This window comes from Amblyomma maculatum, chromosome 1, assembly GCF_055883805.1.
Source record: "Amblyomma maculatum isolate TAMU_Amacu chromosome 1, ASM5588380v1, whole genome shotgun sequence".
NCBI classification, from domain to species: domain Eukaryota; kingdom Metazoa; phylum Arthropoda; class Arachnida; order Ixodida; family Ixodidae; genus Amblyomma; species Amblyomma maculatum.
Window position 1 is genome coordinate 175,540,376 of NC_139344.1, and position 13,724 is coordinate 175,554,099.

The 13,724-nt window shown below is 47.1% G+C and overlaps 1 protein-coding gene across 1 annotated transcript; it reads right to left on the bottom strand.

Moving 5' to 3' along the window:
- Positions 1-201: 201 nt before the first annotated feature.
- LOC146204942 (tubulin beta chain-like) lies at positions 202-13,453 on the bottom strand. Its single transcript, XM_084586698.1, has 7 exons — positions 13,397-13,453; positions 11,651-11,759; positions 8,192-8,302; positions 5,420-5,664; positions 5,065-5,264; positions 502-938; positions 202-368 (listed from the first exon to the last, which is right to left on the bottom strand). Exons 1-7 carry the CDS (start codon positions 13,451-13,453, stop codon positions 202-204), a joined length of 1,326 nt encoding a protein of 441 aa, XP_084442824.1.
- Between the last annotated feature and the right edge of the window lie 271 nt (positions 13,454-13,724).

Here is a 13,724-nt window from a genome sequence, read left to right on the forward strand (position 1 = left end):
CCAGTTCAAAGTAATGTTCAACAGGTCGTCCAGTAGGTTTGACAAAGTATAAAGGCATAGAAACGAAGCACTTCGGACAGGGATAGGAGAAAACGCCATGAACAGAAAATGAACACTTTATTAAAGAGCAAAAAAAAAAAGAAAACTAATGAAGAGCAAAAAAATAATCCTAAAGCTTTCACAAATAAAACGAGAAAAAAATTATGCATCCGCTTCATCTTCGTCTGCCTGTTCTGCAGATGAGGCAACCTGATACTGCTGGTATTCTGCTACCAGGTCGTTCATATTTGCCTCTGCTTCGGTAAAGTCCATCACGTCCATGCCCTCGCCTGTATACCAGTTCAGGTATGCTTTGCGGCGGTACATTGCTGCGCAAAAGATTGAATGCAAGCAACATCGTATTAGGTCACTGGTGCTAATACGATGTTCCAGAAAATGGGCAAAATTGACTAATAAAAGCATTGTTTTGGAAACTAGCCTCAAATCTAAGACTGCACTTACCGCTAAATTGTTCGGAGATTCTCTTGAACACCTCATGTATGACTGTGCAGTTTCCAATAAACGTAGCCGACATTTTCAGTCCGCGAGGTGGGATGTCGCACCCAACAGTCTTGACGTTGTTGGGGATCCACTCGACGAATTGGTGCGACCTCTTGTTCTGGATGTTGAAAATATGCTCGTCCACCTCGCGCATGCTCATTCGGCCCCTGAACACAGCCGCCACTGCTAGGTATCGGCCTTGGCGTGGATCGCAAGCAGCCATCATGTTTTTTGGGTCGAACATCTGCTGCGTCAAGTCGGGCACAGTCAGGGCTCTGTAGCCCTCGCAGTCTCGGGAGGTGAGTGGAGCAAAGCCAGTCATGAAGAAGTGCAGTCTTGGGAAGGGTACCATGTTCATGGCCAGTTTGCGCAAGTCGGCGTTCAGCTGTCCGGGAAACCTGGGACGGAAATATGCTTGATTAGAAGCCTCTCGCAAGGGGAAAGCGAAAGATCTTGCTGGGGCAGTAGCCGTGACACGGCCTACGATTGTGTAGCAGTTAAAGCGGTCGTTGGAGATGCATTGTAGAATGCAGTGATATACTGCCGCATTTTCATGAACTTGAAAATAACATTTAGCGCGCCTTCGCGCGAAGGCAGACACCCGGGCTCAATGAAAAAAAAAAAATCTCTACTCATCCGTGTGTATATATATATATATATATATATATATATATATATATATATATATATATATATATATATATATATATATATATACATATGAAGGAAAGAGGCCAACAGTCGGCGAGGCCAAGGAAAGCGTTGGGGATGGTATGTTTATGTCATTTTTTTTTTAATGTTTACTTCGATAACCACAGAAATTAGTAATGTAATCTGTTTAGGGGAAAGATAATTAGGCACAAAGTAGAAGAAAAAAAAAATATATATATATATATATATATATATATATATATATATATATATATATATATATATATATATATATATATATATATATATATATATATATATATACACGGATGAGTAGAGTTGAGCAGTTGAAAATTTACACATTTCCCACTAGTTCTTTTTTTTTTTGATCCAGCGCCTTTGCCATGTTGCAGCGGAAGAGAGACCAAAAGATGAACATTATTCATGTACAACTTCTGCTACTGCTGCTCCTGTCGCTTCATTTGAAAAGCATAAAAAGCAATGGATTATTCGTTTGGCCGCACCTTTAGCTTCGACGGTTACGCAGTTTTTGTACATTTGGAGAACATAGGAGGGAACTTCTGAGTATACACTTAGCAAGTAGAACTAGAGAGCATTGGCGCTCGACTTCCGCCTGGACCGCTCCGCCGACGGCCTGCCACGGCGCACAACTCCCAAGGTGAAGAAGTTTTAGAAGAAGGGAAGTGATTACTCATTAGCATTCACACAAGAGCAACCATACGGCTACAAAGGAAAGTGTCACGGCTCCGGAAGGGAAATATCTCAATCAACTCTTCTAGAATACTGCAAATGATTAATTGCAATATTATAAAAACATAAATGCTGCCACGTTTGTGACAGAAAGCTATACAGCTTTCTCAGAAACTTTGTAGTTAAATAAAAATTCCTACTGGTCCGGCGTTCGAACCCGGGACTGCTGCCGGTCCGGGGCAGTCGGTCTTCCAACTGAGCCACCCAGGACAGCCAAGCAGAATCAGATGGCGGAACATGAGCGAATTTTCAATAACTCGAAGTGGGAGAAGATTTAAAATAAGGGAGGAAGTACTCATTAGCAGGGTATGCTAATGAATACTTAATCCCTTATATCAAACCTTCCATACCTTGGGGGTTTCCTCTAATCATTGGACCAACAATGCTCTCGCTCCGAGTTATTGACCAATTCGCTGTCGCCCTACCATCTGACCTGCTGGCCGTCCTGGTTAGCTCGGTTGGAAGAGCGACTGCCCCGGACTAGGACGAATTTTTCTTTAACTACGAAGATTCTGAGAAAGCTCAACAGCATTCCTCTGTAACCGTATGGCAGCTCTTGTGTGTATGCTAATGAGACCTTATTCCCTTGATTGTACTTTTTACAACTCTCGTAGAAGCCAACCGTCTGCACATGAAAAACTTCGAAACGGTATCGTTGGCAATAAGATATAGAGGGCAGGTGCTTTATGCTTGTATTTAGAAACTATCTGGACGCTACAAATGTGCCCTTGATATGCGGAGCAAACCTGGTATTTTTTACATCAATAATAAATACTTATTCCCAGTTCGATGGAAATAAAGACCGCGTTGATGGAATAAAGAATATAATTATTAAAAATAATTTACACGCATTGTAATCAGCGCCACTTATTCTGCTTGTGTGGCACAAGCAGCCAGGTAAGACGAACACACATGAGTCGTGGTACATGAAAATATACGCATGGTGTCCGAACACTTTTGTTTTGTTTTTTTTTTTTTTCATTGAAAATGCACTCTATACAGCGTGCCTTAATTTCTTCGTGCAGGCTTACAGAGCTAGTTTCCTCGGGGATGATTGTTAATTAAACGCTTCTATTCCGCTGCAGACTGTGCGCTATCGCGTGAGAGATTAGGCGCCGCTTGGGGTTTAGGCTCGCCACTACTGCCGCTGCCGATCTTTGTTCCAGTGCTTAACTCCGGCGCCGACGGGAACGCCGTTCACTCGCGGCGAGAAGCGCACGTGCGGCAGGATTAGCGCGGCAATGGCTACATTCCGGCTGCGGCGAGGATGCTGCTCAGTTAGCAAATACAGCCGATCTTAACCATGAACTGTTGCGTTGTCGATTCTGCAGGCATGAAGACATAATATTTCTCTATAAGCACAGTTTGACAGCTGTATAAAGTGACTTGATTGCCGGTTGGCGCTGGATGTATGCTATGAATGCAGCTGGTACATAACATCAATCTAAACTTACTTCCCAAACGATGTCTCGTTGCGAAGGCAAATGAAGAGGCCCATATCTTACGCGCGTGTCATAAAAACGACCCTCTCACCAAATGCTAGGCGATCGCTATACTATTAAAATCTTTCTAGAAGAAAACAATCTGTTCAGAATTTCTGTCTCGCTGTACGTCTACCTTCACAAATACATCTGTTGTACCGGCCGTAATTCGTTTCCATTCGATAGAAAATTGCCTCCTGCAGACGCAGATTTTCCCTGAAGCATGCATGTTATTGAGCCCGTCGTACGTGCTCCAAATTATAAGCTGGCAAAATTTAAGGCACGCCGGTAAATTGCGGAAAAAGGAACTGTTTACGAAGTATTTTCCAATATGCCGGATTATTTCGCCTTGCTTAAAAGAGCATAGCTATACTAAGCATTAATACTAATGTATCAATGTACAGTTCTTCCCAAAAGAACATCACCCATCTCCTACAAAGAGAAAATATTTTAAGTGATGTGTGTGAAGAAAATTTATTACATCCTAATTATTAGTTCGCACCGTTGAGACTATGCCGCGTCGCCATGCGATAACTGACAGGCGTTACGGTACTGACTCTACTATCCACACGAAAGCACTCCTTGAAAGTAGCCAAGACTACAAGGTCACTTAATACAGACGTTTATTAAATTGAAGTGCAGCTGCGCGTTCATAGTCTGAGGCGTGCAACTGCCTTTCCAGAGAAGTCGGATGTCACCATCTAGTCGTATACGCGTCCTACTTCAAAAAAAAATAAATAAAAAATATAGCGCACCTTTTTTTTAAATTGCCTCTGCAAAATAAAACCTGCGAACTAAAACTCCTAAGGCATGAATCTCTGCCGAAATATTAATTTACTCGCACAGTTTCTTTTGCGATGCCTTCGGTTTCGCACTATGCTACCCAGTCTACTACGGCGGCTTTGCCGAAGTGATCCTCTGCTCGCAGGGCGGCGCTGGCTTGCTAGGCGATCGCGGCGGCTCCTAGCGAATGCCCGTTGCCTATAACAAGTGCGCGCAGTCGCTTATTTTTTTCTTTAAGGCCCCGTGGCGCTGCGAGTGGAAGATCCCGGGCATGCATTTGGCGGTAAGTAGTTGGCAAGTGATCTGGCCTGCCGCTGTGTGACGTCACGAAACTTCGGGACATGGTCGAGTTAGCAGGAGGCACCAACTCGGACAGTTCCTTTAAAGGATGGTGAGACGAGACTAGAATAGCCCACCGGGACGCATCGATGCCGAGTCGAACATGCTGCTCCTATAGGCACTTATTCCGTGTGGCTAGGTGTGTACATGTCAGAGTGGATATACGCGACACGATGATCCGCAAAGGCAGCCGCAAAAGCCAGCTATCAACTTTGTCGCGTCGGACCCTTCAAGATGCAGCTTAGAGTCTCCCTATGCGGAAGCCAAGGATACTGTTTATTTAGATTTTTCTGTGAAGTGTAGATTTGTGAGAATGGTGCATGGTATACCGCACGCGTTTCATACATTTGTGAATATGCGTAAATATTCCGTAGATAACCTCGGTGTTTTTCTCGTTTGAAGCAGCCATTGGGAGTAGTGGAGTGAAAGGGGACCATTGAATCACTTCGTTGTCTCAATCAACGGAATGCAGCACTGAGCGCAGCTGTAAAATACTCACCTGAGGCATGTGGTCACGCCTGACATTGTCGCAGAGACCAAATGGTTGAGATCCCCGTAGGTGGGGCTCGGGATCTTCAGGGTCCTTTCGCATATGTTACACAGAGCCTCGTTGTCAATGCAAAAGTTCTCATCGGCGTTCTCAATCAGCTGGTCCATGCACAGTGTGACGTTATAGGGCTCGACAACGATGTTGGAGACCTGGAGGCAACCGCATAAAGTCCACTTAGAACTGTACGCACTCACACCACATGAAGGAAATTTCAGAAGACATCTTAAGAAGCAGAGACTAATTCCCTGACTTGGTCAGTTTCAAAAAGACTGAAATCGGGTCTAAGAGATATATATTGCCGCACCTTTGGCGAGGGTACCACGCTGAATGTGTTCATAATGCGATCGGGGTACTCCTCGCGGATCTTTGAAATGATCAAAGTGCCCAAGCCAGATCCAGTGCCTCCGCCCATGGAGTGAGCGAGCTGGAAACCTTGCAGGCAGTCGCAGCTTTCGGCTTCTTTACGAACAACATCAAGAACGGCGTAAACCAGTTCAGCGCCCTCTGTGAAAAATCCCTTGGCAAAGTTGTTGCCCGCGCCGCTCCGGCCTGGAAGGGTATGTATTGAAAGCCGTACATGCGTTAAAAAAGCGCACACTGAAATGTCTACACAAAATTTTACCACTGAACGTAATGCTGCCTGCTATCAGAGGTGCTCATACTGCCTGAAGACTGCAGGAAATAGAGCCACGAAAAGAATACACTAATAATGAACGCAACATTTTTTTGTTCATTGTAATCTCACCAAGATATATAGATTGTGGCATCGATTAGCTAAGAACAGACCTTAACGCCTGAGAGTGAAACGAAGGAATTATAATTAAAAGGAAAGAAATTAAAAACATCACTATCGCAGCGCCGAGAGTAGACGTAATAATGAAATGAATTAGTGGAAAAGAGCACCCTGCTCAATAGAATCCTTTTTCTTCCGGCACATGTCCGCTCTGATGACGCCTTTAAGGTGTTCACCGAGAGTTCTGAGCCTTCCATTTGTGGAGCTACCGCTGCAGTGGGCTGTTATTCGGTGGCACTTCACAGTTCACCCACATATCGTGACTACGGGCCAGAGCAAGCTGAGGACCCCAGCCAGTGTTCACTGCGCGTCTGTGCTCTCGCTACGAAGAAAACTGCACTGATCCTACAGACCTCAATAAAACTCAAGTCTACCGAAACAGCCAAATAAGCGGGGCCGCGGCGGCACAATCAAGGCAAAAACTACAGATGCATTCGCGGTGGAGCTAAGGCACTCGCGACACAGCGTGGAGGATGAAGGATGCCCGAGGCACATCTTGAAGACACTGTTTAAATATCGATGGCTCATCGCGAGGCACTGGCCGACGGTGATGAAGAACCGTGCCAAATCGCGGTCTTCCTGACTAAGGAGTGTCAGAGCCCCACAGGATGGCGCAGGACTCCTTTCGGGGCTGGACTCAAGTAAGCACACACGTTGCTCCCGTTTACAATCTCAATCTGAACCTGGAAGGACATGCATTGAAAGCCGTGCATGCGTTAAAAAAGTGGGCACTGAAACGTCCACACAAAATTTTACCGCTCCCGACAAAGGGCAAAAAACCAGGTTTAAAAAAATGCAGAGAATTTGATTAAAATTCTAATATCGTGTGAAAGCGCGAAAGCAAGGTTGCCCAAACTTTATGGCTGTAGGCCTGGTGCGCTGCTGTTCCAGATGTACATGTGGCCCAATCTAGGATCTGCTGCGTCAAATAGGGGAGCTTTTACTGTTGTCTCCGCGTTCAGCGCCAGTGCAATGGCGCGATTACAGAGGCCACAAATTTAGCGCTATTTTTAGCGCCATCTGGGAACCGCCGCGTCAAATAACAGGAGTTTATTCTACCGAAACCTGGTTGTAACGAAAGCACGAGCCGCGGTGACTAAGTGGTTGAGACGCTCGGCTACTGAACCCGAGTATCTGGGGTCTGTTGGGTGACGAATTTGAAAGACCCGTCGGGGAGACTCGCTCGTGGAGCCGCTATACCGAACTGATTTCGAATTACCCACGCGAGGCCACGTGGTTGTTATCTGACGAAGCAGCTTAACCAATCAGGGCGACGGCATAAGTGTTAGACTACTTTGCTAAGCTCCATCGAGTAAGTGCTTTCAAACTAAAATATTCGCGCCTGCTGCTCCTCGTGTCGGTGGTCGGTATACAGCGGGCGGAGCTTCGCGTTGAAAACAGCCAGGTACGTACGTCGCCGGGAGGTGGCCCAGTGGGGACGCGAGATCAGTGCGAGAAGAACCCAAAGAAGGGTGACTGACAGTAGTTCTCGGAAGCGCGTCCCTTAGGAAGAAGCCACCAGCACGGTTGCTACCCTCCCTCGTGACCCCACAGGAGGTCTAACGAGGAAAAGGCCGCATGGCCGTGCCGTCAGGGGGCATGACTTCTACACAGTTCTGTGCCATGAAAACGTCTTTCTTCACTGTGAGATGGTTTCGGGGCGCAAAAGATGAAAGGCTCGGAACTGTAGAACTTCGTTTAGGTTTGCCTCCGCGTTCTTTCAATTCATCTCCATGTTCGTCTTCGGTTACTCGCGCCGACAGCCTGTGCGAAAAGCATTTCACGCTTAAAACGTCATCGACTTTCTTAGGTTTTAGGTTTGACGTTTTAATGACACGCCCTTGTATGCTTTAGAGAAGCAGTGTTAGCGTACTTCTGTCCTTTCTAGTGGTATGTTGGTCGTCAATTGAATTCACCGGATATACGGTCACACGGACTATATGGCCTACATTTTTTTATTTTTTTTGGAGCAAACACTAGCTGGCGGTCCCTCTCTGTGAAGCGCCAGTGCGTCCGACCCGCCGGCGTAAGAAAAGTGTCGCAGGTGGACAATGGTGCCTGCAGCGTTCTTATTTTCGCTTCGAGACGAAGTCAGGTAGGACAGACTAACGCTTCGAAAAGAGCGGCCATGCATTCGCCTTCACCCTCAAAATAAACGTACGCGCTTGTACCTGATGTGGAAATGTCCATTCGTAGCATGACATGCCCTTTATTTCTGTGCATGTATAAATGAAAATGAAAATTCATGGATGTTGCTTCGGGCATTTAGGAGCCACCGCTTACCGAACACGAAGTTGTCGGGTCGGAATAGCTGTCCATGACGTCCCGAACGCACGGCGTTCACGGCTCCCGGCTCCAGATCAACCAGGATCGACCGAGGGACGTATCTTCCGTCTGAAGTAAAAGGGATCGAATTCTCACTGAACGGTAGAAATGGAGTCATGTTAACGTAGAAAGACGAGGTAGTTGGTTGCGTTAAGTATAATGTACATTTCTTCAGCGCGAAATGCACGAGAAAAATAAAGGAGAGACGCAGGACGAACGCTGAGAAGTCGTGTGCATATCGATACTTTCTTTACTTTGCGAACATTGCGAACGTCCTCATATTGCCACGAAACAACTCCATGATTGATCAGTGTCACCAACGCAACGTCCTTTGTCACCTTCTGTCTTAAAAGGGGAAAAATTATGTGACTTATTTGCTTGAAGGTTCCTCTCTGTCGATGCCGTATTGATTGAAGGAACCTTTGAGGAATCTCGTCGCTGCATTCTTAACTTGTAAGTGAGTATAGACTTTAACCGGGATTCAAACCCCATACCTTAACTCTAGGTTAGAACGCTTGAACATACTTTGGCACTCGAACCATCAACCTGTCTCTAAACCATTGGTAATATTACGTCATTCTGACGTCACACACTTCCGGTACAACTTCACCACTTTCCCTCGTTCATCTTTCCCTCCCAGCTTCCTCCTTTCCCTTACGATGCGCTTCAGGAGTCCAAAGAAAACTGACAGATACTGCGCCTTTCATATGTTTAAAGCCAACCAAAATTATGCCTAGCGAGGCTGCTGCCGTGACCTAATGGTGAATACACTTGGCTACTGAACACGACTACCCGGATTTCCAACCTGACAGCGGCGGCCTCATTTTCACGAGAGGAGGGAGGGGGGTGTCTCTGAAGCCTAATTTGAAAAACTCTAAAAAAAAATTACCGACGATTACGTTACTTCCTAATGCGAAATTTGAGCGCAGCAAATAAGCTGTTTCACCTTTTCGATAGATTGAGGCAAAGAAATCGAGCAACACATGCATGCGCTATCACAGAATTTTTTTTTTTTATTTTTCACACGTATTCCTTTGGCGAGGGTACCACGCTGAATGTGTTCATAATGCGATCGGGGTACTCCTCGCGGATTTTTGAAATGATCAAAGTGCCCAAGCCAGATCCAGTGCCTCCGCCCATGGAGTGAGTGAGCTGGAAACCTTGCAGGCAGTCGCAGCTTTCGGCTTCTTTACGAACAACATCAAGAACGGCGTAAACCAGTTCAGCGCCCTCTGTGAAAAATCCCTTGGCAAAGTTGTTGCCCGCGCCGCTCCGGCCTGGAAGGGTATATATTGAAAGCCGTACATGCGTTAAAAAAGCGCACACTGAAATGTCTACACAAAATTTTACCACTGAACGTAATGCTGCCTGCTATCAGAGGTGCATACTGCCTGAAGACTACCCGGATTTCCAACCTGACAGCGGCGGCCTCATTTTCACGAGAGGAGGGAGGGGGGTGTCTCTGAAGCCTGATTTGAAAAACTCTGAAAAAAATTACCGACGATTACGTTACTTCCTAATGCGAAATTTGAGCGCAGCAAATAAGCTGTTTCACCTTTTCGATAGATTGAGGCAAAGAAATCGAGCAACACACGTATGCGCTATCACAGAATTTTTTTTTATTTTTCACACGTATTCCTTTGGCGAGGGTACCACGCTGAATGTGTTCATAATGCGATCGGGGTACTCCTCGCGGATCTTTGAATAACAAAGACTCCACTAATAGTTTTTGACAGTCATGAAGGAAGCTTTGTGGTCGGAGAAATAGACTGATATATGTTCGACTTGGTACACCAATGCTTGATTCTCAAAGACGAGATCTATACAAGTGCCTCGCGAGGTTGTCACAGCCGTGGGACGCGTTACGAGCGAGAGGAACGGGATGTTCTCCCGCATAAGTGTGAAGAAATTCCTGTTTGTCTTTATGTCAACATTCGTCTCGCTCATGGCTCAGAAAGAACTGGCAGATAATTTCGCAGTGGAGAACGGCAGCGGCAATTTCGGCTCGGGCGGTGCACATATACAGATCCGCCGCCACCGATCTGGCTCTCTGATTGCCACCGCACAGGGGTTGCATTGGAGGGGGAGCGAAGAAAGGAATTAAGTTCGAGCCGGCGCTTTGACAACCGGAGACTCGCAGGAAGAGGGGGGAGGGGGGCGGCGTGTACACCCAGCGGCAAACGATGGAGGCAGAAGCGCGCGCAGCAAGCGGACAACGCGATAAAGGGAGGAGGGAAGAGATAGCAGCGACTGACTGATGCTGCTGACGCCGATAGTGAGTCAACCCCAGCTGCGGAGTTGGTTTCAGGGACAACGCCGCCGATGCCGACGCAAACAATATGATACCCTCGCTTCCGCAGCGCCAAGAACCAGGTCTAGCCGTGGGAAGGTGGTCACGTATTCGTCGACGTGCCGGGGCCTACGTGAAATAACCGGCGCGTCGGAAACTGAAGAGCACCCTATCCGCCACACAGAAACAGGGGGGGGGGGGGGACCCTCCCCTCCTCTTTCTGCATGGCGTCGACGGTGTTCTATGCAGTCACTTTATCTTGACTCTCTAGCGGCGTCAGCGGCATCCAGCGGTATCAGTCGGTCGCTGCTAGCGCTGGGGGGATGAAAGAAAAGGAGCTGGTTACGAGGCCGACGCCGACGCGAAACCCAGGAACGGACGCCAAAGCGCTGCGCTCTAAAATAGCTTGCTGCCAGTGGTTTTCATACCGAGGCAGAGGCATCGCGTTAAGACACTGCGTCATCTCGGTAGCCATGCCATTCTAAGGAGGCAAAACGCCAAAAGGCGTTCGTGTGCTGGGCGATGTCAGTGCACCGTAATCATCCCCAGGTGGCCTCCATTGTTCCAGAGCCCTCTACACTACAGTCCCTCTGTTTCTTTCACACAAGCGTATTTCCTTTCTTGCGGACAGGTTCAGGTGTCCACTGAGAAGTGTGAGAGATAATATGTATTTTAATAAGCCCACTTAAGCTGTCAGTCTGTCTCAGTGCGATTCATGTACATGTTCACCTCTTCTGACAAAATTTGGCTGAAGACCTTGATTAGGCCTGCTCAATCCTAATAAAAGGCAAAGCACCTGCTAAACACTAAACTAAACATGTCAAGACGTGGCAAAGCAATCTAATAGTTAATGTGTCTGCGTGTACATCAGTGCTTAGCCAAACAAAACCGCCACTTTTTTTCCCCGTTTTTTTTTTAACTGAAGAGAAGTGTTACTGAAAAAAAAAACTGTAACAAAGCAGTAATACACATTACATGGTAGCATCAATTCGATTCATCCTGAGTGTGCTTCTTAACTTGTCTAGTGAGAAAACAGACACTGCAGTGCGAAGTAGATGGAAAGAGTGCTCAACGCAGCCGCTACAGGAGAACAGTAAAATCAACTAAAATGTAAAAAAGGTACTTACCAGCTCCTTGGTCATAATAGACATTAATTCGCTCTAACTGTAAGTTGGAGTCGCCCTCGTACACTCCGTCAGGACAGATTCCATGCTCTGCAGATACCACCTCCCAGAACTGCAAGCGGGTTAAAGATGTCACTGACCATAGCGCGCTCACATCTAACCGCGACAAGAATAAAAAATAAACAGCGCCCCCCAAGGCCCAAGGTGCGCGCGGAGCGCAACTCAGTTACATATATGAGAAATAGCAGACCTGCCTCGTTTCCTTTCTTTTTCATAGATCGCTTCCGGCCATACTCCTCACGCGCGGCTAACGGTTCGCGAAACATTGGCGAAAGTACACCAACCTCCCATGAATAGCGTCGCTCTGCAAAATCCGAGCGTGGGTTAAAGATGCACTAAAGTAGGAGCAGAAAGCGCTCCTATACTTTCTGCTGCGAGCTTAAAAACAAAAAAAAAAAGGCCGGAGTCGAGACGTTTAATTCAATTTTAGTACGGAAATCGGCCACGCAAGACGATAAGTTGAAGCTTAGAAGAATTGTCAGAGCGCTTAGACCAAATTTTCAGCGCAGATGGTAGCTATTGCATTGGGAGTGACAAAAACAATCCACTTAATGAACAGAAATGAGCGGTTTTGTCCGAGCTTTCACAGGAGCCCGCTAGGTGCGGCGACTTGAGAAATATTCATTAAAATACTTAGAGCGGAAATTAAGTATTTTAATAAATATTTCTCAAGTCGTCGCACCTAGCGGGCTCCTGTGAAAGCTCTGACAAAACCGGATATCACGTCACGACTACCCCCATCGTGGCCGGTCGCACCTGTTCATATTTCCTTTCCCCCGTGGCATGCAGGGACAGACATGCTTTTTTTTTTTTTTTTGCTGCTCGTGTTCCTGCGCGCAATTCATCGTTCCCTCCCAGCGCGCAAACAATTGTCCGCAATACGCGCCCTCAGTACGCGTCCCCCTCGACCGCCCTCGTATGCAGCATTCCCCACTTCGCAGCACTGTGCACGGCGCGACGCGGGGGAACCGACACTGCGTGTAGCCGGTCAACCAACTTCAGGTGCGGGGGCGGCGGGATCGCGGGGCCATGACGTTGCTGAGGGTAGTTGTGACGTCACACCCGCCGGCTCACAGTCGGGAGCGCGCTGCCTCGGACCCGGCGGTCGCTCAGAAAACGTCAAAAATACAGCCATCCGCTCAAAACTAACCCGAATTATGTCTCTGTACTAGTGTAATCGTGTCTTAAGAATGCAGTTGTGGTGCTTTTTCAATATTCTTGGATATTTGTTCAGTATACCTGTAATCCACTTCAAATGTCTCTGTAGACCTCGCCCTCTGAACTCAAGTCCTGCCTCTGTCTGGTAGCGAGTGAGAGGCAGAAACAAAAGCTGCAGTCGCCGGAATGTCCTGCCACCATATATCAATAATACCAAACACCACTCGGTTAGTAAAAGTAGCCGTCAGCCCTAAATTAGCGATCAAGAATAAATGGAGGCGCACTGTGACTCGCAACGTTGTCCCGCACGCACAGGAGCCACGACTAAACAGCTGAGAACTGCAATTACTATGAGCCCTGGCTGGCTCACAAGCCAATACTTACGCCCATAGTCTGTAACTAGAGATTCTCGAAAATAGCGTTAAAAGCACAGTGACGTCGCAATCGTATACCGCGCCGAAACCTCCTGTAGGACACAAAAAAGCAACCTCTTCAGCCGCGAAAAACCCCGAGTCGAAAGCAGTTCCTTACCTTACTTCCTATTCTGGTGCCGCACTCTCCGGCCTGGATCAGGATTATCTCTCGCATTTCAATGCGTATCGCTGCCGAAGCAATCAGCAAAAATGGCGACTGCTAGTCTGGGGCACGGGGGAGCCTTTTTATAACCCTGCACCGCATCACCACTTACTTCTGCCTCGACTGCTTTCTTTGGGTATCACCACGAGTACGTATATCAGTGGTGACCCCCTAATAGATCCAGAGAAAGCGCTAAATGAGGGTAAATACGTTTGAGAGAATGGATATGACATTTTCAGTTGGCGTAGCTGATGCAATGCGATGAATTTGCGCTAGTGCAACA